Source organism: Tyto alba, unplaced genomic scaffold (genome assembly GCF_018691265.1).
Source record: "Tyto alba isolate M040663 unplaced genomic scaffold, T.alba_DEE_v4.0 Super-Scaffold_38, whole genome shotgun sequence".
In the NCBI taxonomy this organism is placed as follows: Eukaryota; Metazoa; Chordata; class Aves; order Strigiformes; family Tytonidae; genus Tyto; species Tyto alba.
Genome location: NW_024881313.1, coordinates 38,736,434 through 38,762,823, shown reverse-complemented (window position 1 = coordinate 38,762,823; position 26,390 = coordinate 38,736,434). Strand labels below are relative to the sequence as shown.

At 47.5% G+C, this 26,390-nt stretch overlaps 2 protein-coding genes across 2 annotated transcripts; one reads left to right on the top strand and one right to left on the bottom strand.

Moving 5' to 3' along the window:
• Window positions 1-5,044: 5,044 nt before the first annotated feature.
• ARF1 (ADP ribosylation factor 1) lies at window positions 5,045-19,518 on the top strand. The gene is made up of 5 exons (XM_042801739.1): window positions 5,045-5,207; window positions 15,113-15,292; window positions 15,947-16,057; window positions 16,740-16,864; window positions 17,919-19,518. Exons 2-5 carry the CDS (start codon window positions 15,145-15,147, stop codon window positions 18,078-18,080), a joined length of 546 nt encoding a protein of 181 aa, XP_042657673.1. The 5' UTR covers window positions 5,045-5,207; window positions 15,113-15,144; the 3' UTR covers window positions 18,081-19,518.
• A 3,227-nt stretch (window positions 19,519-22,745) lies between these two features.
• Window positions 22,746-26,347, bottom strand: CUNH1orf35 (chromosome unknown C1orf35 homolog). Its single transcript, XM_042801735.1, has 9 exons — window positions 26,208-26,347; window positions 25,467-25,619; window positions 25,165-25,318; window positions 25,014-25,059; window positions 24,786-24,868; window positions 24,543-24,615; window positions 24,098-24,177; window positions 23,666-23,806; window positions 22,746-23,454 (listed from the first exon to the last, which is right to left on the bottom strand). Exons 2-9 carry the CDS (start codon window positions 25,558-25,560, stop codon window positions 23,253-23,255), a joined length of 873 nt encoding a protein of 290 aa, XP_042657669.1. The 5' UTR covers window positions 25,561-25,619; window positions 26,208-26,347; the 3' UTR covers window positions 22,746-23,252.
• Between the last annotated feature and the right edge of the window lie 43 nt (window positions 26,348-26,390).

The following is a 26,390-nucleotide window of genomic DNA, read 5'->3' as shown; positions in this document are numbered from 1 at the left end:
ATCCCTATGCACTTGATCTCATCAAATGTTTTGAGCTGAATGGCCCAGCCATGATTCTGATTGGGAAAACCTGGAGGCACTGGTGAAAAATGGTTGGTGTCTTTAGGGAATGCTCAAAGACTGGGTATAATTGTGCTTGTATCTTCACCTCACGTGGAGCTGAGCCACATGGATCTGCAGGTCCATTGGTGAAGGTCTGGTCGCAGCACTACCACATTACCTCACCCAAAATCAGAGAAGGTGGAGGGAGAGACCAACCATTCAAGGTACCAACCAACGCCATTATCAGGTCTTGAGTCTTGAGTTGCTCAACTCCCCAGACCAGAGGCCCTCACAGGTGAAATACTGACACTATTGATCACTCCTAAAACACAAGCAGCCTCCCAGTTCACAGCTCTGAGCTTCTGCAAGTCAGTGACCACAGCATCTCCCCACAAGTGCTGGGGACGTCGGCTCATCATCCCCTTTGCAGGGAGGTCTGGCTGCTTAAAAAGGAGAGGAGAAAGGGAGAGCAGCACTTTCTGAAGATACCCCGGGGCGTGTGCTCAGGAATGAGTTTCTACCGACACTGCAGATGCCCAAAATGCTGTGAGATGTCATCGGTGCTGGTGGTGACACCTCCCTATTTGAAGTGCTCTGTGGAGATGGTGCAGTCAACGAGTGCTTCTCGACCACGGACATTTCAGTCATTCAGAGCAGGCCAAGCAGGTCACGGGGCACTCTGCAGGCAAAGCATCCTGCCAGCACACACCTACCAACCCAAATGCTGAGTAATTCAGGTGCTCAGGTTCAAAACAATACAGGGGTCATGGCAAATCCTCATCTGTCACCCCGGGTGGGATCCCGCTGGCTCAATGTGGACATCTGCCACGGAGCCTTCCCTCAACACGCGATGGAGACCTACTGGAGGTGATGTCTGGAGTGGGATGGGTGAATCATCCCTCCTTGTCTCCACTGACTTAAGGAAGAGCTGATGGACTCACTCAGTGGGGACATCTGCCCCGTGGCAGCTGAGAGGAGGAGGGATGGATGGATGGATGGATGATGGCAGAGGAACCAACTTGTCCTTTCTAACCCATCCTCCCCAGGTAGCAAAAGACATTGCCGAAGCTGCTCAGGGCATCATCCCACTGCAGATGCAGCTGAGAGCTTTATCCAGAGGTGTCAACAATTAGCAACATTGATGTTATACAAAGCTCTTCTCACCAGCAGGTTACACTGCACGTCACTGAGTCACGAAGTGTAGCTATTTCCAAATTAAGGAGAGAAAAGTGAGGCTGAGAGAGCTGCAGCAATTTCCCCAACACCCTGGGGAGTCAGTGTCATGAGCCAAGAGCCGATCTGCTTCGTTTGCTCTCCAGGCTTCAGTCCCACATCTGAGATGCTCTCAAAAATGCTCTGGCTGCGTGGGTCCTTCTGTCACCTAAGTCAGCTCTGAGTAAAGAAACCATAGCAAAATAAAAGCTCTCGCTGCAAATGTTCTTATTTTGCTGCCTATCAAGGGAGCCATTTAGAGTTTAGCTTGCTTTTCTCCCCATTTCCACTTTCCTTTTTTTTTGCCAGGATGGTAAAACATGAACAGCAAGCCTAGATCTGTTGGCTTTTCAACAGCCCAGACCCATCTATAGGTGACCCCAGGACCCCAAATCCAAGAAATAATCACTATTTTTTTGGTAGACAAGGTAGCGAATTGCTGTCAGGGGGTAATTTCTCAGCTCCTGTGACAGACTCAAAGGTCAAAGAGGCAATCCCCAATCTGACAACATGGCATCGCAGAGCAGGAGCTTTAAGGCAGAAGAAAGCAGAGCATCGATCGATCCTAGTGTCCTTCAGCCTCTTGCATGTGGTCACCCATCTCAGCGTCACCCTAAGACACCCCAAAATGACTTTTCCATCACCACCAGCAAGGACTCGGTGGCTGGACATCGCTGCCACCAGCTCAGACATCTCCGCCACCCCGTGATATCAGACACCAGCAGATTATCATCAGGCAGTATCCTCTCAACAGAGATAACTTGCCCACACTGGGGAAAAGAATTGGTTTTAGGGACCCTGGAGTTAGAGCAAATCCAGCCCACGGTATTTTTTCCTGGGGCAGAGGCACAAGGAAAAGCATCGCTCAGGCAAGCACTTTCTGACTCTAGATGTTATTTTTACAACCTCAGAAAATCGCCTTGCACAAACACTTTTTAAAAAAAAAAAAAAAAAAAAAAAGCAGCAAGAACAGGGTGTAGTTCAGCTGGCAGATTTGTCATCTGAGGCTCCTCTAGCGAGGAGGAAAACTCTCCAGCTCCAAAGGGGCCATCCAGGAAAAGCCAAAGGGCTTTCTGGAACTCCAGGAACACCCAGCAGATGAACCAAGCCGCACCAAAAGATCCCTTCCCATTTCGTCCTTTTCCCACCTCGGCTTTTCACAGAAAAGGGAAAGTAAGCGACACGTCTGCTCTCCCAGCTGCAAAAAAAAGAGGCCTCTTTCTTCTTATAAATGTCATGAGTCACCGGGTAAAGTGTTCGGCTTGCATCACAGCAACCGTCGTTAATGAATCAGATCCACGGGGCCAAATTTCTACTGGCTCCTTGTGCATAGCATCGACTCAGGTCTCCACCGAGATGATAACAATGAAATCATGTATCATAGATGATATATTATAGATCATAATACAATAAACCTCCCTCAACTTCGTTTTGCACCCTGGCTGGCACCTCCATCCGCTACATTTTCACTGGGGTGAGTAGGTGATGGGATGGTGGGATGAGCATCTTCTCTCCTCCCGCTGGCCCCAGGAGCTAAAGTGAGGAGCTGCTCTGGGTTAAAAATAAAGCACAGAAAAAGAAAAAAAAAAAAAAAAAAAAAAAAAAAGAAGAGAAGCGTTATTTTTAACCCAGAGCTGTGCCCTGATCTGGTTCACCGTCTGGGCATGAAGTCAGGGCTGTAAAACAAGCAGTTGCTCAGCTCAGCTATGGCCAGGAGAGGATCTGGGATTCGGGGATGGGGGATAAATGCATTAACGGGGTTTTGCTGTCACCTGGACAGCAGCTTCCCCGTATCAGCCTACACACAGACACACAGAGAGTGGCTTCCCAGCACAGCTCCTGCCCCAGGGCTCACCCAGAATGTCCCCAAGTAGCAAAGACAGAGGCAGATATTCCCCAGAAGCCCCAAGCAAGTATAAATTCTCCTTTCCTTTCTCAAAGATGTTGCCGGAGGATTAAATCCCACTTTGCATTTTAGGTTCAACCCGGTATCTCTTAAACCAGGTCTTGAAGGATTCCATGCCCCAAACAGTTCACAAACCCGGGGCTGCACAAACAGCCCACGCCGAAGGGACGGGGACATCTGCGATCCCAGTGGTAGTTGTCCATGCCTGGACGCCGAGGTGGGCAGCAATCTGTTCACTGCAACAGTTATTCTCTTCCTGAACTCCCCCGTTTGAGACAGGTCAGCTTCTGCAGCACATGAAAAAATAATAAATTTGGTTTCTCGGCATGTCCTTGCCATCGCTTTCTTAGATTATCACTCCGACTTGAGTGTCTGGGAAGTTCTTAGCGCCATTTAGGTGCTTCCTTAAGGAAAATAATAACAATAATATCTCACACCTGCTCGTGCATGGGGATGGTGCCTCTCTGGAGCAAGCAGAGGGCAGATCTCACCTTCAGTCCAGGCGCCCTCCTGGCATTTCTCAGCCCTGTTGCTGCCATCTCTCTTGCGCGTGACCCAATTTTTTAGGAAAAGATTTTGGGCTCAGGTCTGTCTATCTGTCTTCTCTCGCCTCTGTGTAACGTTTTCAGCTGCTGGGCGAGTTCAATCCCATTTGACAGGGGGATTGAGGTCTTCGAGATATTAATTTCCTTTGGGCGTCAGGGAGAAATCTAGAAATAAGCAGTTTTTGTGGCTTCCTGCTGTCTTTCAGAACTCCTCTTCCTGTCTTTAATAAAGGAAGTATTTAGTATTTAGCATTTCGTATTTAGCCTAGGACAGCACATGATGTTGATTTATCTTAAAGTTATCCCAAAACAGAAATATATCCTAAATTTATTGTGCACACGTGCTAACAGTTTTTTGCACATTGGTATCTTCAGCTTTTGAAATGTGATTTTTTTTTTTCCCATGAAAAGTTAAAAAAACCTACTCCATGTTCACCTATTCCCTCCCACATATGTGTATAATTACTAAGGTGAAAAAACTTAAAAGGGTTTTTCCCTGCACAGGGAAACCGAGGCAGAGGGACCAGAGCAGCACCCAACGCGCCCCATCCTATGGCTCCTTCTCCATCTATTTAACCTTTTCCAGCAGCAGAAACAGTGAAAATTTTACCAAACCCTTCCTGTTTCGTCTCAAGAGGCAAACTGAAGCGGCAGCAAAGCGGCCTGGCAAAGGGGGCCCTCCCTGCAGTCCTGCTTTATTTTGGATAAAAGAGGTTTAAGGATTTTGACAGCCTGTGCCTACAGATAAGCTGATGCTGGGGAGGGTGGGGAGCGCACCAAGACTATCACCCCTGAATGAACCCCACAGGAGGGTGCACGAGCAGCTTCCAAATTATATATATAAATATATATATATATATATACATATGCATCCAGCCCCACGAGGCAAGCACACATCCACGCAGGGCCCGGCGTGGAGCGATGGCTGCGCGGCACCCGCAAGGCCCCAGCGCGGCCCCTTGCCCGTCTCGAGCGTGGGGCGCACATCAGCCCCCCCCCCCCCCCACACACACACACACTAACACACACTCCCCACGGTGTGTGGGGTGCGTGTTTGTGGTGGCGACGGGGGAAACCCCACGGTCCCGCACACGCCCCGCTACCCCGCGCGAGGCGCACGCTGCAACGCCACGCGCCGCGCATCCGGTCACGAGCCGGCTGGGACCGGGGAGGTGGGGGGGAAGGCGTGGCCTATCCGCTGAGTGGGCGTGGCCTATCGAGAGGGACACGCCCCCCCCCGTGGCTTTCCAGCACTGCGGCTCCCCGCTGTATCCCCACCCACTCCCCGCTCGGCTCCGCCCCCCCCTCCCCTCGGTGCCCTCCTCGGTTACCCGTGGTGCCGCGCGCGGGGCTGGCACTGACGTGGCCGCCGAGCGCCGCCATCTTGTGTGCCTGGGCGGAGAGCGGCCGTGAGGCGTACGGGGGGGAGCGGGCTCCGAGCGGGACAGTCCGACGGATAGGCAGACCGACAGACCCACTGCCCGGGGCAGCAGCTAACGCCGGTGGGTTCACCGACACCTTCCCTCCTTTCACCCCACCCCCCCCTTTCCTCTCCCGCCCGCCGCTCCCCCCGCCCACACCCTGCGGCCGGCTGTGAGGCGCCGCGGCCTTGGCGCTGAGGGGAGGAGGCGGCAGGGCCCGGGGGAACGGGGCCGCTCGCATCTTCCCGTCCTTCCTTCTCCCCCCTCTCACCCCTCACCGATCTCTCGGCCGCCGGCGGGAGGGAGGAGGCCGCAGCGCAGGCCGCAGCGCCGGCCGTGGGGAGCGGCGGGCGGGCGCTGCCCCATCCCTTCTCCCCTCACGCGTGGGCCGGGACGTGGAGGAGGGGGTGGGATGCCAACCTTTTCCCATCCCAGTTGGGGAGGCGTGGGCCCGGGCGGGACTGGGGGACAGCAGCCGGGCCCGGCGCCGCTCTTTCCCCCCCCCCCCCCCCCCCCACCGCGGGATTTACACGGGATGCGGCGGGATGGGTTTCTCCTCCCTTTCCCCAAACTCGCTCATTCCGGCTTCTGCCTCGCCCGTGAACGGCTCTCAGGAGAGAGGTATTTCCTCCTTTTCTTTCCCCCGAAAACCCTCATCTTAGCGGACTTCGGAGATCTGGCAGCCTGGTGTAGGGGAAGTGAGGCTCGGATGAAACTCATACGAGAGAGGTTATTTTCCTGTAAGCCCTTGGCTGCTGAGTAGGGCTTTCTGCTGGGTTGAGGGAGTGATGGTAAGAAGTTGAGCTTCAGCTTGGAGCAAACTGTTTGCCATCCATGGCTTGGGTTTGATAGTGTAAGAGATCAGTTTTCCTTGGCATAGCAGCTCCCGGGTGGGAGGATATTATATTCTGTCTGAAAATACTATATCCTGTCGCTGTGGGGAGTTAACATGATACTTTGGGCTGATAACCTATGTCTGATAAAGTGATAGGCCAGCTATGCAAACCTTTTCATGGAAGAGTCCGTTTGTCCCATCAGAACACGACTAAAACTTTGCCAGTTGGTAAAACTGCCTAAATGTCGTGTTTGACATTGACCTTGTTGCTTTGCTGCTAGGCTCTTGCCAAACTAAATTCCACAGGTTGATTAGAGTTGTATCCAGAGGTCTTGTTTTGAAATGTAGCTTTGTCAATAACTAAAATGCGAATTATTTATATAATACTTTGAACTTTGTTTTGCAAGTGGCAAGGCTTACAACACCCCTTTGCTGGATATTCTGTTAACCTTATTTTTCAGGCAAAGAAATCGAGTCAGAGTAAATTGTCCAAGGTCATTTGGCAGTATCGTTATTACTATTTTTGCTACGGATTTGGAGCACTTTTCTAGGAAAAAGGAACTGTAGCTGAACTGGAAGATTGCTACTTGGCTTTTGTTCATGGGTTTTATAAGGAAATTGTCAGTGTAAGTACTCACAGTCTTGCAGATATAAAAAGGGATTCTCTGAAAGGAAAGTTTCCAGGGTTGGTATGATGCCACTGACTTCCTCTGTTAAAAACATGTCTACAGTGCTCAAGAATCCTGTTGGACTGTCTTCCCTCTTGTAGTAATTACATTGGGTGAAAGGGTGAGGAAAGTTGCCTCACTTGAACCGTTTAAACTGAATAGCTTTGCCAAGTTTATTGATGACGCTACTGTGGTAGAGCATCGGGAGTGAAAACGGCTCAAGCAGATGTCATCTGCTCTCAGAACAGCCTTTGCTGCTGTGATAGCCTGAAGTATGTGTAATAGTTGCTGGATCATGTTAAAAGATAAACACCTGAAGGTAGATCAGTCCCCAATGGTCTGAGGCATTTGCTGTGCTTTTAAGATTGCCTAGTTGTGAAATACAGTTGGAATCTGAAAAAAAAGGGACTGGGCAGGAGCAGTGCATTTTTGTTCTGTGTGTGTAATTCCCTGTGTGTGTTAGTCATGCTGACCAAGTGGGGGTCAGGACTAGTCACAGCTTTTCAAGGCAAACAGTGTGCGTGGGAGTAGGGGGCTGGATTCTTGTCCTTCTAATTCACCAAATTGTGTTGTGCTCCCATTACATCTGTTTGAAAGTCTGCTTTAAGCAGTAGTATTCATATTTCTTGATGAGGCACAATTATCAGATAAGCTGTTGAATACATTAATTGGTGGAAGGAGGAAAAGCTCATCAACCCAAGATTCCAGCTGAATTTACAGCAAAGTTTAAACAACCACCTTTCTTTAAAAGTAAAATATCACTTTAGAAATAAAAGCTGCTGAGGTGTGGAAAGATGGACTTCCAGGCAAGAATTCTGACAGATTTCATCAGCCTTCAAAAGCATCTAGGTTGCCTTACAGTGGATAAATTTGGTGAACATAAGTTAACTTCTTCTGAAAAGGAGTAGTTCTGATTCTTTTTTTAGAAATCTCTTAAAAGTTTTGCTACTGGAATGCTATAGAGCTTGTATTAGAGCTAGCACTGTCCTCAGCCATTATTCCCTTTCTTTAACTGATGAGTAAAGAAGTTTATAATCAGCTTCCTACTACAGCAGCTGTTTTTCTGTGTTATTCAGCATTTTTATATTTCTGCTTGTGAGTATCCAATTTTATTTTTTGTTTCTAACACATGCAAACATTGAAGGACTATGGTACTACTTCTGCTGATGCTTCAATTCTAATAAAACTCTCATGTCTAATATAGCTCTTATTTATACGCTGATCTTGTACCTAACAACTAGCTGTGTAGGCTCTGCTTTGACATTTTCCCCAAACCAAAAGCCAGTTTCATTACCGAAGCTCTCCTGTGAGTTCTTGCCATTTCTACTGTGAGTGTAAATGTTGACTTACTGCCCAGTTACTGGGGAATGAATAACAGCATGTTTGGCTTAAAATTTAAGATTTTGAACTTGTGAATAGTTCAGCCTCAAAAAAATTCTCTGGTGCTTACCTGAAAAGAAATGCTTTGTAATAACTGATTCTCACAGCAATATATCCACTCTTTAACAGGTGAATATGAAGTTGCAGTCCAAACTTGGGTGTCACAGCTACATTGTGGGCACTGCTTTATTTCCTGAGCGGTTACAGGCAGTCCACAGGGAGGTGATGGACATGCTTTATCTAAAAGCATGAGCACTCAGTCCTTCTGTGCTTTCCCACCTGTCAACTGATCCTTTAAATAAAATATTTTTCAGACCAGTTATATGTTTTTTCCCATGTGTTGTTTTGCATGCTGTTGAGTTATGCGTGGTAATGTATAAAATATTTTGAGATTTTGCGGTGAAACAGAAGTAGCTTGCTTCCCCTGCTTGAAGGTGAGAATAAGGGAATAACTCTAATTTGGGTTTTAAGTACCAAGTCAAGCAACCTGCTCTCTTTGCTTAATACGGACATTTTTTTATGCTGACCAGTGTGTTAAGAGCGAGTTCTTGTGTCTGAGAAATAGGCATGACCTCAAAGGCAATTTTCCTTCTTTTGCCCATGTTTTGATCTTGTAAGTGAAAATATTTTCTGTTTTCCTGCCACTCTGAGCCCAGTGCTCTCAAGAGAATGTTACAGCGTGTGGAAAATGTGCTTTCTGGGTGATGTGTATAGACAGCAGGATGGTCAACCTAAGTAGGCTGAATGAAGGTGCTACTTAAGGAGCAGCTCTGTGTTGGATTTTCTTTCACCTAACTTCTCACTTGCTGTGGACTTGTGTCCTCCATCTGCCTTGAACATGCAGTGCACATCTGGGGGCTTTTTAGTTGGTCACAGCAAGCCTTTGGTGGCCAAATCCAACCATGCCTTTTTAGATGCAGGTACAGTTAAAGATATATAACTTCTGTTTCACATGACATTTCAATGCCAGTACCTTTCCTCTAACCTCTCCTAAAAGACAAATAGCAAGGTTATGATCACGTAGGACTCCTTTTCCATCCCACGCTTGGCAGAAGCACCTCCAGTGTGAAGTGGGGGAAATTGTTGCAGGGGTAGGTTTTGATCTCCGCGGTTAACACTCGCCTAATTTTAATGGATTGAACTATAAAGGACTTGGGACTTACTATTAATGAAGAGCTCTGAGAAGAGGTTCTTGAAGTGGCCTTTATTACAATGGTATTTAAATCCAAGATAGTCCCCTCGTGAAGAAAGGACCTGACCTACTTGCTAGCTAGTCTTAAATTTTGCACTTAGTCTATGCCTAGTGATGTCTAGTATGGTCTAAAGTCTTGGGTAACTCAAATCAAAATTATTTAAGCTAAATTCCAGTGTTAAGGCTTCAGAGTTGAAGGGCTTGGGTTGATAAATAGTCATCTTTCACTCAGGTTATCAGATGTGGAAAGCCAGTAAACAACTTCTAAAAATAGTTTAATATAACTACTCCAGTAGTTGTGTATTGGACCACCCTGGCTACATATAAAGTGTTTTGATCCAGAGCATTTTTCAGAATTTGCTGTAACACTTTAATCTGTAAAGAAATTACTTCAAATTCAAAAGAACACAGCTGTACTTAACTGACTGTGCCTGCTGCGTGGTGGTGTGAAATACTGGGGCCCTAGATTAATCTGAAATTTTAGCAGTGTTCTATTCTTGTTGGATCACTTCTCACATTTGCTTTTAAATCACACTTTATATTGTAAAGAACAAGCTGCCAACTTAGATTTGCACTTTAAATTATTTGCCAGTTGTTCTTGCATGTAACACCAGTAACAGCTGTTGAACTTTTTTTTTTTTAAAAAAAGCTTTCTCACCTCTTGTTTACACATGAGTTTGCTGATCTTTTGTATGAATATTTTGCTTCTCTTGACAGTTTAAAACTTTCTAGAATGCTATAAAGTAGAAACATGATACAGGCCAATTAGTGATAACTGGATTTCAAATCAGTATTTCTGTTAACAAATTGATCAATTTTTGTTCTCTTGAGACTGATATAACTAGTGTGCGCTAACACCAGGTTAGGAATTATGGATTTGGGATTTTTCTGATTGTATTAGAGGTGGAGTTAATGTTTAGGCCAATGTCAAATAGACCTTCTTTTAAAGGAAGATGTGCTTTTGGTAGTAAATCAGTTGTCTTCATAACCTCACCAGTTTTACTTGTTATAGATGTCTAAAAAAATAGAACAAGGTGCAAAAAGCTACTAGGAAAAAGCTTTTTGGTAAACCTGAAACTGTTAGGGGGTTTAGCTTGTGCTTTAGTATTAGTATTTTGACAGATTACAGCTGTGTAATGCAGTATGTCATTGGTAGTGGCACCATGTTTGTCTCTCCTTGAAACAGGCATTTAAAACAAGATAGGAATGTCCTAGGGAGACATAATAGTTCCCAGAGACAGCAAATGTCCTCTGTATCTCCGTGTGTTGTGCAGAGAAGGGACAGAATTAAGCTTTTCTTGCCTGATCTTCATCACTGCTGCAGCAGTAGAGAACAGATTGCCAAAACGATTGTGCCCAGCAGGTTTGGTTATGTCACTCAAAGTTTTGAGCATTATTGTTTTTTCACTGTGGGAGCCTTATGTGGTATGTGCTGGTACATATAAGTGAGATGAATTTATTTCTATACCGCAGGCATAATTTGTCTACATAATGCATATGATGTCCTCTGTCTTAGCCTGTGACTTTGCTATGGTATGTTTAATGGTGTGAACCTGAACGAAATGGTGGCATTCACCACAACTCCTGGCTCAATGCATTTTAATCTCTATGTGGTCAGAAAGAACTTCTCCAGAGGTGCAAAATGAAGGCTATGCAGAGATTTCCAGCTGTAACTACACTTTGATGTGCTGCATACCCTTCTGGTCGTACTTCTGTGGGATGGCTTGTTAACTGACAGCTCATCCAAGAAGTTTGAAGGTCAGGAAGCATATTTGACTTTTCAAGATAAGCAGCCTGAATGAAATAACTTTAAAATGAATTCACGTACAGTTAAATACAAAATGCTGCAGGAGATTAAGTGTTGAATGCTCGTTGGCCTTGAGATACTCCTCAGAGCTCTTATTCTAACCACCTACAATTAATAAAAGCAAATTCTCGTTCCGTACTCATGGGCCGTATCTCTTTAACAAGACACCAGGGCTGCATGCTATTGCAGACACTCATTCATTTTTAACTCATTACACTGAGCCTTCCTGAAAAAGGCTGTCTGTTCTCCTCATTGCTTATCTAAATGTATCGCTTACTAGAAAACAGGCTGCTGAAAATACCTTGTTTCCTGAAACAAAACTGCAGACTTACCCAGTGAATGTCTTTCACGCTGTTTACCAATGGCACATTATATCTTACCTGAACCTGCCTAACAGGTTTTTACTGCTGTGAGGATCTTGAGGTGGAGCAGACCACATTAAGGTGTGCTTCAGGGCTCTGACGGGCAGGGAGAAACAGGAGTCATACAGACGGCTCAGTTTTGGGGTGATCTGGGTTTGGTGAGGGGTGGTGAGCTTCCATTTCTAGAAGCCAAAGTCGTGCTGAGGGAGTGTGCAGGCTAAGCTCTGCAAAAAGAGTCTGTGCTGTTTATTCAAATTGTTCCCTTTCATAAACAAATCTTCCGACTTGGCTTGATAAATATCTCTTTGGAACATGTGCTGAAGTACTACAAGCGGCTCGAAAGCCAAGTCTCTTATGTTTTCAGGCATTTTATTAAACTGGTGCTTCTAAAGTGATCAGTGTAGCAATTACTGACAACATTTGGGTTGAGGAAAAGAGAAAGTTAAGCTTCAGTGTAGAATATAAGCAATATCTTGGCGATTCTTGGTAGAGATTACAGATGTTGAAGATGTCTGTAAAGTGGCGGGATTGCTTGATTAACGTAAGGGTCTTAAATTCCCTTGTATTTTAGACTGCTTGTGTTAGTTTTCATAGCCCAACTAATGGACTGAAATGGGAGTTAAAGTAAGCAGCTTCAGCTCTGAAGTGCAGCGGGAGTAATCGCGTGATCCCTCAGCTGAGTTGTATTAATGGGTGGCAGCGAAGTCCTGGGAAGCAGCTCTAAACTGTCGTGGCAGTTTCTGCTGTGGTAGCGTCTATGCTGTTTGACAGCATGAATGGTCTAAAAAGCAGAGACCCGATGGCTGGTCACAGTTGTGATGGTGATTTGGTTGAGGATTTTCACAATACTGAGGAAGGAACTTGAGGTGCTTTTCTTAAATAATAAAAAGTAATGAAATACTGGCAGGGACAGTGTAGGGAGAGGAGCCTACTGTATAAAACCGTGGGAGTATTTCCTTTTCTGTGGCAATAGATGAACATTATTCTCGCTGCTGGTCAGAGGATGGTCCTGCCGATGGTGAAGATGGAGACCCTCAATTTTGCCCCAGCAGCATCCAACAGGTCACTGGTGGGACCCACAGAACTTGTGCAAGTTCTGCAGGTGGGTTTCTGCTGGTATTCTTCTTAGACAGCAATGATTCTGCTCCTTCCCAGTTAACATCTAAGCATGCTTGTCTTGCAGGGGTAGTCTATCAACTACCCTTCATTGCTTATAAAAGTAAATGGGACTTTCTGTAACATCACCTACCCTCGAGTACCCCGTAAGTTACAGAAGTGGTTTGGATAGTAGGAATGTGGAAGAGAACAAGAAGGAAATGGATTCCAAGAGCTTAAATGTAATTTAACTTCTAATTTCTCACAAAAGTAAAAATAGGGAGGATGGGTGTTACAAAAGCAGCTTCGGTGGTGAGGGCAGACTTGACATGGAAATAGCTGCCGTGAAAACAGGGATCTAATGGGATTCACTAGTTAGTGCCTAGTATAAGCAACTTGTTCAGCAGACTGGGACTTCTCCAGGGTGTGGAAAGATGTGGATGGAAATGCTAAGATTTGCTGTGTTGCCTGATTAAATGCTTGGATCAACAGCAGTAATAATCTATTGTGCTTTCAAACATGCAGAAACAAAAGAAATACATTCTTTTTGCGGGGCTCGTAAGGTTCTGTTGCTACACAAGTTCTTACACCCATTTTAGAGTGTTACAGGAGCTCTGGTAAAAGGTTACAGTTCAACCCTGACCATTGCTTTTCAGATGTAGTAGAAGATAGAGGTAGCATGAGCAGCGGGACAAAGGAAAGCTTTACAGCCTCCCTGCCCTCCAGAGCTGCTGTTGTGGTCTGGGGAGTGAGATTTCCTGCTGTGTGAGGTATTTGGATAAATAGGGACTCCAGCAGAACTGTTTTCTCTACTTCCTAATTAGCGTTCCTGTTTATACAGCTTTCGTATATTCAAGTGGGAGTTGAATATTCATGGTCGTGCTACAAAAATATGAAGGAAATGGTGGAATAATAGAAATTTTAAACCTTCCGTTTGGTTTTAATCCGCAGGCTGCCCAGTCTGGTTTATAGAGGAGTTTAATTGTGAAATTTCAGTCACACTGAGCTTCCGTCATATAACATAAATGAAACTTTGCCTCCAGTTACTTCAGCAAGTTGAAGTGGTGATTGATGTCATTCAGGAACTCTGGGGTGAACTCTGAACTTCACTGTGGAGCTCCATGTGCTAAGACATGTGACTTAGTTAATGTTACAGTGCTTAACTTTGGGATTAAAAATTGTATCCAGCAAAGCTTTCTCGTAAGGGCAGAACCACTCAGACCTTTCCCGGTGTTGGGTGAGGAAGCCAGACTTCACACATCCCTGGCATAGAGCTCAGCAGAGGAGGACAAGAGCTTTGTTCTGTGGTGTGCTTTTCAGTTCAAAGCTTGTTTTAATGATCTTAGTCAGTAAAGTCTGTTTCCAGTGAGAATTTTGCTTCAAGCATGCGACTTCATCATGAAATACAGAATATCTTCAAGGGGTGATTTTCAAATTTCATATTGTGCTTTAAGCTGTGTGACTTGGTTTACAGGAAACCCATCCTTTCAATGTTACATCTCGGCTGTTGGTGCTTCTACTGTCTTAAGCTTGTATTTTCAGTTGGTTGCAGCCTCTTCTTTTTACACTGACATCTGAGAGCTTCTAGACAAAGCAGCAGTGGAGGTGTGACTCGTCACTATTGCCATGTAACATCCTCATCTACACCTCGCTGTAAAGCTTCCAGGCTGCTTTTTTTCTTGCCTTCTGTGAGCAGAATAATAGTAGCAAGTTGGGAAAGGGGGGGGGGGAATTTGCGGAAGTTGTGGTGGGGTGGATCTGGTCCCAAGGACGCAGGGAGTGTCTGTGAGGGCTGATGTCGAGGCAGTTTCTCCAGTTTCTAAACAGGAAGCTCCTGGTGAAGTTAATCGCTTCTAAGAGTCCAAGCAGAAGTTTTCACAGTGAAGGAAGAAGCATTCATTTCTAAACCCATCTCTCTTAATTTGGCTATTAATTTTCGATACTTAAGTTTCAGTAAATGTGGATTTGCTTCCTAGAGAAGGTCTCCCTCCAATGTTAATGAAAGTAATACTGCTTTGTGTTCGCAGGCCATTTCCTCGGGGTTTAAGAGGAAGGAAACTGTTTTGAGTAGGAGAGAATCCAAGCTGTATTCTGAGTTTCCTTTGCAAAAGAAGGACCAGCTATTGGTGCTCTAAACAGCAAAGAGATGAGCACACGTTTAAAACTTTTTAACTGCAGGTCAATTAGAAAAAGTATGTTTTATGTTGACACTTTAAGCTGCAGATAAATTATTCCATAACAATGGGGGATGAAGTGCCTGAAGTGGTCAGTTGCGTTGAAAGCAAACCATGAATTTTGCAAACAGGTTTGAGAACAGCAAACCATGAATTGAAAGCAAACCATGAATTTTGCAAACAAGTTTGAGAACAGCGATTAATACTAAAAATCTCTGAATGAATACTTGAAAGATGCAAAGCACTCGAAGCCACATTGCTTTATGAGCTCAAAGTTTTGGCGTATCTGTTCATCTTTGTAGTTGCTTCAATATGGGGAAGAATCATGTGTAATGATGCTCGGGGTCTCTATAAAGGATCCAAGTTGTCTGATGTTGTCTGATACTTTTTTTTTTTTTGGTGCTCGATTATGCCCAGGTCAGAACACAGCCGTTGGTAACTCATGAGTGATACTGTGATCTTTTTTCCTCTAGGCTTCACTGGCCAGTGAGAACATAACTCAAGCATGGGAAATATTTTTGCTAACCTCTTCAAAGGCCTTTTTGGCAAAAAAGAAATGCGTATTCTAATGGTTGGTCTGGATGCTGCGGGAAAGACTACTATTTTGTACAAACTCAAACTTGGTGAAATAGTAACTACTATTCCTACTATAGGTAAGATTTTTACCTTTATATAACTGCCTGCTTTGAGATTTGGGTTGTTTTGTTTGCAGCAGTGTCTTATCTCAGCTGCCACTGTTGATTTAAGTGACTTGACTGTCAGAACAAACACTTGCTAAAACCATGGTATGAAGATGACACAGACAAATGTTCCGCCATGGGAGCAGATTACACAAGTCTGTTTCTTTTCACTTTGTTCCCTCTCTTCAGTCACTTGTGGAACACGCCTTCACGGGCCACGGAAGGGCAGTCTCCCCTCCTCAGCCTGTTGTGGCATTGAGTCGATTAGACTGAGAAGAGGAGGGTGACTGCAAGAAGTGTGTGATCGGAGACATACCTTATTTGCGGTGCTTAAAGCCCAGAGTTTTGGGACATGACATAGTTTGCTCTGCATTTCTTAGCTGTGCAGGTAGCGATTAACAGCGGTTGATCATTAGTTTGACCGGGGTGGTGGTGGGAGCAGGAGTTCCAGAAAACCCCCATTTGTGTGCTTTGAGGGCTTCAGCATAAGATTCTGCTTATTTAAACTAGATATAAATTTTAAGATAACTTTTTAAATAATGACATTCTGAGCGTGACTTGGTAAATACAATAGGTCCCAGGCCAACTATTGCTTAACTGAGATTTTTGCCACCGTTTCTATTTTAGGTTTCAATGTGGAAACGGTAGAATACAAGAATATTAGCTTTACAGTTTGGGATGTAGGTGGTCAGGATAAGATCAGACCACTCTGGCGCCATTATTTCCAGAACACACAAGGTGAGTCTGAACGCTTAAATCACAGATTTACAGAATCTGAAAGGTTTTTTTGTGTCCTTACTAAGATAATTTTGCAAGTTTTAGGGTGGGGGGGTGGAAATGTTTATTATTATGGAAGGGTGTGTTTGTGTGCTGCTCTGGCTCTTCTGTTAAGCCTAGTGCAGGCTTAAAGAGGGATGGGAAGAAATCTAGGAACCAGTCTTCCTTGTCCATCTGACTCAGAGCGAGTTCATAATTTTGCTTTTCTTCTGTAAGCATCACAGCTCTCTGCCTTCACTTCAAAGCAGAGTCTTTACTAGAGGCTCTAACAGCCCCGTGAACTGAGAGTTTGTCACTTCTTACACTGCTGCGTCTTTCTAATGTGCCTGTGAGTCCGGTCACAGGATTTCAAGAGTTGCTACTCACTGGAAAACATGGAGTGTTTATGTAGATGAAATGCACAAAATCCAGAAACGTAAATTCAAACTAATGCTCGCTTCCACCAGCTTTCAGCAAGAACAGACTTTCTCTCAGATGTGAGATTACAGTAATAAGAAAATGGTTGTTTTTTTTTTTTTTTAATATGTACCGAATTGTTTTGCACTATTTCCCTCTTCAAAGCTTACTTCTGACTTCCAGAAGTATTTATCGTTTGTAAATAACGTCTGGTATGTGCTTATTCTGATTGTTTGCTTATTTCTAGGTCTGATTTTTGTGGTTGACAGTAATGACAGAGAACGAGTGAACGAGGCCAGAGAAGAGCTAATGAGAATGTTGGCAGAAGATGAGCTTAGAGATGCTGTTTTATTAGTGTTTGCTAACAAACAGGTATGCTCAACAAAGATGTCTTTCTGTAAGAACTGTTGAAAAAGTACAACATACTTGTGAGTGCTAGATCTTGAATTTGGCATTCATATCATCAGTGGAATAATAGATAAGCTCTCAGTAAGCGTCCATTCAGTTTTGTTGAAGACGGCAAACCCATAGATTAAATTACCCTGTTCTTATCTTAAAGGAGCATCCTTCTAAACAGTGTTGGCTAATAGACATTCTTTTATTTTTGGTTTTAGGGAAGAATTCTACCAGTTTGATTTTTAAGGTTGGCTTGGCTTAAGTACAGCACCTGCCCAAGCTCCCTCCAAACAAAGAGGAAGAGCAGAACCTCCCTGAAGTCTTCAGTTAGGGTGGTTGGGGGCACAGCTGGTGTTGGTGGAAGCACTGGGCTGACTTTTAATATACTTGTGTTGGCCTGTGAGCTGTACTCTTCCAGGCCGCAAAGCGAGCTGAGAGTTCTGCCTTTTTATTGATTGTAAAGACCTTGGTAGCTTAAACTCGGATGCTGAGGGTTCTAAATATGACTAGTAAACTGACAGAAGGAATAGCATCGTGCTGCATCGATCGCACAGGCTCAGTTGTGAAGGGTAAAGAAGCCATAAGTCTTGTTGAGGAGCAGGAAGGGTGGACCATAAACAGAAGCAGTACTAAGCTGAGTACTACTTCATGGTTCAAGCTGCTCTTAAATCATAACTGCAGTCTAGAAAAACATTCCTACGGCCTTAAATTGTAAGCAATTTGGGGTCAACGCTGAGGGGTGGGATGACTTGCTCCAAACGTCAGCTGTCTGTCTTCTGGTTTCTGAAGAGAAATATTCCATAATACGTGTTTTTGATTGTGGTGTTAAACCTTTGAGACTGTTGCCAGTATAGGGGAAAAACAGCTTGAATGTTGGAGTAATCCACTGAGCTTTTCTGAAAGAGAGAAGCTCTGAGAGCTCTTAACTTTCTTTTAATGGCTTTAAAGCTGATGATCAGAAGCGGTTTAGGGAGGTGGGCAGTTCTTCTCAGTGAGTAGGGGAGAAAATGACTCTTCTTCCTTCCCTCAGGACCTGCCGAACGCGATGAATGCAGCAGAAATCACAGACAAACTTGGACTGCATTCTCTTCGTCACAGGAACTGGTATATCCAGGCAACCTGTGCCACTAGTGGAGACGGTCTCTATGAAGGACTGGACTGGTTGTCCAATCAGCTCCGAAACCAGAAATGAAACCATAAACCTTCCTCTTCCCTCTTTTTCCACCCCTCCCTCTTATTTCCTCCTATTCGCCCTTCGCTTTACTCTAATGTGGCAAACTGTGCTACTTTGTGGTATTGAGTGCCGGAAGCTGTTTTCATTTCTTTTGTCACAGTATATATTGCATCATGCTGTAAATGTGGCAAATACAAGCCTGAAAACAGTTAGGTTTCTTATTTAATGTAAATAGTTTTTGTTTCCAATGAGGCAGTTTCTGGTACTCCTATGCAATATTACTCAGCTTTTTTATTGTAAAGAATCAACTCACTGTTTAGTACTTGGAAGGGATTTAAGTGGGTTAACATAAGGGTTGCCAGTGGTCCTTGTGCAGTAGAGCTGAATACTATCTCGGTTGGGTTGTGAGATCTGTGAGATCCATTTTGGTGGTTGGTTTTTAACCTGAATTCTGTATTTTTTTAAATAGTCAAGGAAAAGTAAAAACACTTCAACATACAAACGTTTGACATAGCTTCTGCTCTTCTAGCTCTAATGCGGTGACTTTTGATTCTTCTGAAATGGTGGAGCAACGATTGAGACCCAATTAGCTTCACCTGGTTAAAGAACAGATCATAACTAACAGATCTCTGGCTCTTTCTGTAGCTCGTAGAATGTGCTCATATCTGTTCATACTTGGTAAAAGATTTGTCGGACCTGGTTTAGATGAGCTTGCAGACTCATGCTAAACATCTGACTTTTGGTTCAGGTGAGATTTATTGCTTCCATTGAACTTCAGTAATTTTCCCGGAAGTCAACGTTTTTAGCCTGTCATATTTGTCAAAAGTGTTTTGTACTTTTCTTGCGTGTAAGCCACTCCAGAAGGCAAACCTTTCCACAGGAAGCACAGCCTGTACTAGTCCTAAGCTCTATAGGCAGAAAGTACTGTACTTAACGTAAGAATTGCCATGAAAAACACCAAACATCTATGTATAGCGTCTAGGAAAAAAAAAAAAAAAAAAAAGCATGAGAGTTTGGAGAGTCATTCCACTCTAGAAGTATTCAATCCCATTTTGGAACAATCCCATATCTGTATATGTGTGAAAACCCTTGGCATCCCTCATACTGCAAGGTTCAGATTTGCCATCAGAAAAAAAGACCTCTTTACTTTTCTTTTGTATTTTGATAAACACTGAAGAAGCTGGAGCTGTTAAACTTTAACTCGAGGAACTATCAGAACTGGTTTATTTAGTGTTGTGGAAACCTTTATTGCTTTCAATACACAATTAGTAATCAACTGTTTTGTATACTTGTTTTCAGTTTTCATTTCGACAAACAAGCACTGTAATTAAAGCTATTAGAATAAAATCTCTTAACTATTTCATGTTTTTTATGCCTTGCTGTTCATTCGATCATCTTGGCAGAATCATAATGAAATACTTGTTGAATAAAAAGTTTCATGAAACTTGCACTGGTATCTTGTTGGTTTGTATCCTCTTTTTGAACAGGGACCGTGTGCTAGATTAACGCAAATCCAACCAGCGTTTCGCCACGTCACGATTTTCATGAAAATTTCAGGACATATCCTGTATTTCCCAAATGGTGTGTCAGTCCTAGTTGGAGTCCTGCAGAGGTGAGGAGGTGGGCGGTGGTTTTTTGGTCCTGTTGGCTGGTGATGGTTGGCTTCTGCTGGAGTCCATTGCCTCTAGGGCATCTGGTGAGCTTCTTGAGTAGTCCCATCACTCCCACAACAGATTGTTCTTCCTGCTGATCCCTCTTAATAGTCTCTGTCAATTAGCAGGTTTTGGGAGGAAAAAAAAAAAAAAGGAAATCTGCTTTCCTAAACACCTTGTTTTGCATTTTTTCCCTTCTGCAGTCCCCTCTGGACCTGGGACAGAGCTCCTCCCCGCCGATCCCCCGTCAGCTCCAGCTTCTCTTCGTTGCTGGTCGCGCTCAGGCTGCTGGCCAGCTGCTGGCTGCTTTCCTGGCCGGAGTTACAGCAGATTCCCCGTTACACAGGCTGGAAAACTGTCAGACGAAAGGTCAGTTATGCAGGTTGGAAAGCAGTTTCCCCGGCGGGGAAACCTGGAGCTTTGGCTGGGTATCGGAGGGGACCGCAGCTGGGCCAGGAGGAGGTGGGAGCGCCGCTCTCTGCAGGCTCCTTGACCCAGCCTCTGCTTTCTCAGTGTCAAGCAGGAGCTGACCTTTTGGACAATCTGATTTCTGCCCCACAGATTACACTTCTCACTCCCCATGTGTTTTGGTTTTTGTTTGTTTGTTTGTTTTTTGACTCAGAGTCCTTCAGGCAGCAGGGCAGCTGCTTAACGTGTGGGCACAGAGCAGCCCCCACCCTGAGCACAGGTTTACTGCAGGACTGTCCTCTTCTGTGCAGAGGTTCATCAACTGAACTGTTTTCTGCCCCATCCTCAGCTGGGAAGTCAGATTTATTCAGGTTCCCCTGCAAGGGCTGCCTCAGCCCTCTCTGTTCCTTGCGCTTGTCTGGTTAGTAAAGAGTAAATGGTATTAGGCAAGCAATGGGATTACAAAACTCCTGTAAATCAGGTTATTCTTCCGAAGATGTTCATCTTGCTTTGAATTTCAAGCTCTGACTCAGGATCTCTGCATGCCTAATAGGGCAGGACTTTATTTCTGTTCTGGGAGGGAATTTAACTCAAAGGGCCCCTTTTTCTGCTGGTGCCGCTTTGCTGAAATAAGCAGAGCTTTCCCCCTCCTCAACTCCTCTCACCCTCCGTCCTTAAAAAATTGGGTGACCTGCTGTGACGCAGCACCCTGACCCCCCTTGGCAGCAGAGAGGCTCCTCTGAGGCGATGGTTTTTACCCAAGGCATGGTTTTCACCCAGGCCGCCCGGCTGCATCAAATCCTGCTCCTCCACCCCCAGAATTTGCTGCTGGTTGGGATTGGAAGGAAGAAAACATGGGGAATGTGCTGATGTTATCTGAGCTGGGGGAGCCTGCCCTCCGCTGGGCCGGCCCCCCGGGGGGGGTTTTAGCCAGCCAGGCAGCTCACACCCAGGGAAGAGGGCGAGCACGAAACACCAGCTCCCTTCAGCAGGGCCAAATGTTGGAGCTGGTGTGGCTTCTCCCCAGTCCACCCAGGAACTGGAGCAACAGCTCAGCAGGGCGGTAGATGAGATGGGGCTGGGCCTGGGCTCCTTCACCCCCCTCTGCACTCCGCATCATTTTTATCTTGTCCTTCTCTCTGACCCTCCCTGCGCTCCCCCTGGCTCATTCGTGATCTTAGGGGGGAACAAACCCGGAGCCTTCCCTGCCTCCCCTCATCCCCAGGACTCTGCTGCTCCATCCATCCCCTTTCCTCAGCGTTGGTAAAGCTCTGGGGCAGCCCCACCAAGGATTTAACAGAGCTTGGGAAAAGCAATGAGCAGGGGAGGTAAAGTTTTTTGGGTTTGTTTTTTTTTTTTTTTTCCTTCTCTCTGCTCACTGCGGTGTTTTAGCTCTCCCATAGTTCCCTTTTCAGCCTGGAGCTCCCGGCGCCGAGTTCCCGTTAAACACAACCCTAGCTCCACCATCCCCTGCACTGGGATGCTCCCAGCAGCCACCAATAGCAGCCTGGACCCCCCTCCCCAAAAAAAAATCTCCAGGAGGGTGACCCCAAGCCAGAGAGAGCGCGTGGGCTCGGGGTTACCCCACTTGGGCAGGCAGCCACGCAGTGGGTCCTCGGGCTGGATCTGCTCAGAGCAAGAATAACAACTCTCTGACTAGGCTAAGATGTTTTCAACCCCCCCAAAAATGTGTGTTTTAGGGGGGGACACACACAAACACCAGAGCTGGCAACCATCCTGCAGCCTCTCTTGCTGCTGGGTGAAGCACGTGCTGGCAGCGGGACAGAAAGGCTTTATTTCAGCTCATCACCCCAATCCTGCCGTGGTGGGTGGGGGTGTGTGTGTCCCATGAGATAATGGTGCCGGTTGCCAACCCCGGGGCTTTTGTCCACCAAGGCACACAAAACCACCCTGTCTTAAGTAGAGAGAAATTGCATCATTAATTACACAAACTGAGGCCCTGGTGCTTGGCACGGCCGCTCCAGCCTGGAGCTGCTTGGGACGACCCCCGTTCCATTTTGGGAATCAATATTTCTATTTATGGATGTAAAATTCCCCTTTCTCAGTCTACCGAGCACATAAATACTCGTGGTCTGAGGTTTAAAATCCTGGCTGGGAAGGGAACTTACTCCTCCCTGCGGGGTGGATGTGACCAGGACAAACATCTACAGATGACACCCCAGCCCCATCCATCTTCCCCGGCAGCCGAGGAGATATTTCAGAGGTTGTCCCAGCAGTTTTTTCTTCCTTTAACCCCCCCAAAAAGTTGTGTTTTGAGCATCCAGCACCCCGCTGGAGTCAAAAAGCCCTCAATTTTCTCCAAACTTGAGCGGGGAGGGTACTTGGTTCTGGGGGATGGGCTGCTCCATCCCCACGCGGGGGACAGGGACATGGGTGGGGTGGGGGGGATACCCTGAGTGCTCTCCCCTGTGTACGGGTGCCCTATGGAGACTAGATGTCCCCTGGACAGCACGTGTCACCCTAGGGAGAAGGTCCATGAACCTTGGAGAGCACCCATAGCTCATGGAGGGTCCGTGGGACACCCACCACCCCCCAGGGCTGCCCCACAGCCCGGCCACCTTAAACCCATCAGTTCCAAGACTCAAAACCCTCCCGGCAGCGATGCGAGTCCCGGGTTTTATTGATTAATTTAAGGGAGGGTTTAAGGAGCTGAAACTCTCCTTCAGCCTCTCCGCTGGCAGCTTTTCCCAGTGGCAGCGAAAGAAGATATTAAAAAAACATAATAATAACAACTGTATCCCAAGTCTCTTTACGTAAACACGAGGCGTCTGCAGCATTTCCAGCGTTGCAGGCAGAACCGCGCCCGCAGCATCCTCCCCGGATGATGGATCCTAAATCAGGATGGATCCAGGGAGCGAGGAGAAGGACGGCCTGGGTACCTGCTGTCCCCCCTCCACGGCTGGGGGCAAAAGTTGTAGGGGGGGGCTGCTGGTGCTGCCCCACATTGCAGGGAGCCAGCACCCCACAACATCATGCCCTTCGCCAGACTCAGCACCAGCAACCGCAGAGCTGTGGCTTTAATTTAATAACCTTTAAAAAAAAAAAAAATATATATATATATATGTTTGAGTTATGTGGAGATCTCCCCGGAAGAACCCCAGGCTCCCTCTCAGTCCTCCGAATCGGTGTCGTGGCGTTGCCTGACCCCCCGGGCTGGAGGGGACCTGCTCCTGCTCCTCTTCTTCCTCCCTTTGTGACCGCGGTCGTCCCGGCTCCGCCGGCGGGCAGGACGCCGCGAGGGGCTGTCGCCGGAGGAATCGGTGTCGTGCCGCCGCCGGCTGCCGCGCTGCTGGGTTTTCCTTCGGTGGTGCCTACGGGGCGGGGAAGGGGGGATTCGTGACGGAGGGACAACGGGGGACGCCAACGAGCCCGTGTGGGGGATGAAAAAGAGGGATTTTTGGAAAGCTGACAGGAGCCGTGACCGGGCGGCTCGCCTAAATCCTTCGTTTTGTTTCCCAGCGCTGTCCTGGTTGTGGGGAGGGGGACAGTGGCAGGGGACACCCCCCATCCCAACCCAGCTACCTCTCATCCCGGTCCGGAGAAGAATCAGAAGACGACGAGGCAGCATCCTTCTTGTGATGCTTGTCCTTCTTCTTCTCCTTCCTGTGTTTCTTCTTTTTCTTCTTCTTTTTCTCCTTTTTGGATTTCTTGCCGCCTTCCGGTCTGCGGGGAGGAGCTCAAGCAGTGAGGATCCCTGCCCTGCGCATCCCGCCGCCGCCGCCTCCAAAAACTCATCCCCATCCCTCCCGCTGGGCTCATCCCACCTCCGTGGCCAACAAGAAACCCCCAGAAAAATAAAACAAAACAAAAAAACATCAAGAAAAGTTATTCTGGGGGTGATTCAGGCACATGCAGAACAAGCCTGATGTGAAACGGAGCCGTAGAAGCATTTTGCAAAACGTTCCTCCCCTCCAAAAAAGGTGATTTTCCCCCCCAAAAAAGGACCATCCTCACCGCTTCTCCTCCACCTTCTCCTCCTTCTCCTGCTTCTTCTTGGAGCTAGACGTCTCGGGGCTGCTGGAGACCTTCTGGTGCTAGGGTCGGAAGAGAGGGGAAAATACAGAGCGAGTCCGTGAGCCTGTAGCTTCAAATTACAAGAAAAAGGGACTTTTTCCCTTTAAAAATTAAAATTGTTTGGGAAAAAAAAAAAAAAAATTGCATTTCCGAAAAAATTAAAATCCCCACAAGAGCTCCTTCCAAATTAAACCAAGAAATTAACTTTGCAAACAGGACACGGGGAACTCTTGCAGGTCTCTGCGCTACAACCACCAGCTTTGGTTTTAAATGAAACATCCTGAGCGCGGGGCAGGGCTTTTTGCCTTTTTCTTTGTGTTTTTTTTTTTTGTTTTTTTTTTTTTTTTAAAAAAAACTCAAAAGGAAGATGTGACCCATGCCGTACCGTGAAGACGGAGAGCCCCATCTTTGCTGCCTCCTTGTCCTCCTTGGAGAGCATCACCCGGCCGGCGCTGCCGCTGGGGAGAGACGTCGCCGCGGGGAGTCACGCAATGAGAAGATAACCCACCCCCAGAAAAAAAAAAACAAAACAAAACAAAACCAAAAAAGCCTAAAAATGAGAAAATATAAAAATCTAATTGCCCTGAAATGGGGTGCAGGGGCTGTCCCACCACACCCCCCCTCGTACCTGGAGCTGCCCAAGCCCACCACCCGATCCACGTCCTTCTCGTCCCGCTCGGCGCCGTCCCGCTTGCACACCTCGGCCAGGTCCTGCGGGAGGGGGAAGAACATCCTCCGTGGGGGGGGTGGGGTGGGGTTGGGTGGGTGGGTGTGTCCCCCACCCCCCAAAAAAAAAAAAAAAAACCACCACAGAGCCAAGGTGATGCTCGGGGGGAAGCGGGGTGGCCCCTCTTACCTCCTTGCTGAGGGCGGTGGGCTGCCGCTTCACGTTCTTGTAGCCACTGTGGAAATAAAATGGTGTGATGGGGGGGGGGGGGGGGGGTGATGCTTTGCACCCCCCTTTTTTTTTTTTTTTTTTGGGGGGGGGGTTGTGTGTGCAGGCTTACAGAGCTGCCATCATGGCCTCCTGCTCGGCCAGGCGGACGGCGGCCAGTTCTTCCTCGCGGGATAACGGGGGGGCCGTCTCCTTCTTGCCCTTGGTGTACCAAGTCAGGTCCTTCCCCTTCTGCCACCGGCCCACGGGCGCCATCAGAGAGTTCCCTGGGGGGGGAGGAAGAAAAGAGACACCACCCCCCCCCCCCCCCAGAACACCATCAGACCCAAAATCCTCCATCCGCACCCCAAAAATCACCTCGGGGAGGGGGGGTGTGTGTGGGGGGTGGTTTTTTCAAGCCAGGTCAGCACTTACCCAAGTAGTTTTCACGCTGTTTGTCCGTCTTGACGTCCTCCCAGTTGAACTGGTCCTGGCCCCCCCGGACCCCCCCTCGGGATGAGCCGAACATGGTGCCGGGCCCCACAGTGGTGTCACGGGGGGGGGGGTGTGTGGGGGGGTGTTGGTGACCTACAAAGGTGTGGGGTGGGGGGGGTCAGCCCCGGGTTTGCCCCCCACCAACCCCCCCCCGGGGGGTGTGTGTGTCTTGTTGGGGGGGGAAGCAAATGTGGACACACCACACCCACCCCACCCCCCCCGTGGAGTCGGTGGGGTCACTGAAATCCCGGGGGTGTCGTACAGCCTGGAAAATGGGGGGGGGGGGGGGGCGGTTTGCACAACCCCAGAGACTTTTTGGGGGGTGCCCGTCTTTTGGGGGGGGGGTGGGGTTGCACACCCTCAGGGGAAGTTGGGGGGTGTGGGGGGTGTCACGGCCCCCGGAGGAGTTGCACGATTTGGGGGGGGGGGTGGGGGTGCGGGGGTTGCACGTCCCGGGGGGGGTGTAAAGGCCCGCGGGGGGGGGGGGGGCGGGTGTCACTGCACACCCAGGGGCTACACAGCCGCCACCCCGCTGGGGGGAGTGGGGCAGTTTGTGGTTTTTGTTGGTTTTTTTTTTTTTTTTTTGGGGGGGGGGTTGGGGGGGGGAAGAAAGCGGCTGCGAATCGCGGGGTCACACACGCACCAACACGCACCCTCCCCCCCCCCCGCCCCAGCACGCACCTCGCGCGCCGCTCCGGGCCCGCGCGCCCTCCCGCCGTTACCACCGCGCGCTCAGCGACGGGGGGAGCTGCGGGAGAAACAGCGAAACGGGCGATACCATCGCGCCGAACCGGGGGGGGGGGGGGGGGGGGGGGGGGGGCAGGGGAGTCGCGCCGCCGCGCTCCCTCAGCCGCGAACCGAGCC

Excerpts from the sequence above, each read along its gene's own strand:
- ARF1 (XM_042801739.1), top strand. The coding sequence starts at position 15,145 with ATGGGAAATATTTTTGCTAACCTCTTCAAAGGCCTTTTTGGCAAAAAA. Across the intron at positions 15,293-15,946 it reads AACTACTATTCCTACTATAG|GTTTCAATGTGGAAACGGTA; the intron begins GTAAGATTTTTA and ends TTTCTATTTTAG. Across the intron at positions 16,865-17,918 it reads TAGTGTTTGCTAACAAACAG|GACCTGCCGAACGCGATGAA; the intron begins GTATGCTCAACA and ends TCCTTCCCTCAG.
- CUNH1orf35 (XM_042801735.1), bottom strand. The coding sequence starts at position 25,560 with ATGTTCGGCTCATCCCGAGGGGGGGTCCGGGGGGGCCAGGACCAGTTC. Across the intron at positions 24,178-24,542 it reads TGGGGCTCTCCGTCTTCACG|CACCAGAAGGTCTCCAGCAG; the intron begins GTACGGCATGGG and ends TTCCGACCCTAG. Across the intron at positions 23,807-24,097 it reads GAGAAGGTGGAGGAGAAGCG|ACCGGAAGGCGGCAAGAAAT; the intron begins GTGAGGATGGTC and ends TCCTCCCCGCAG.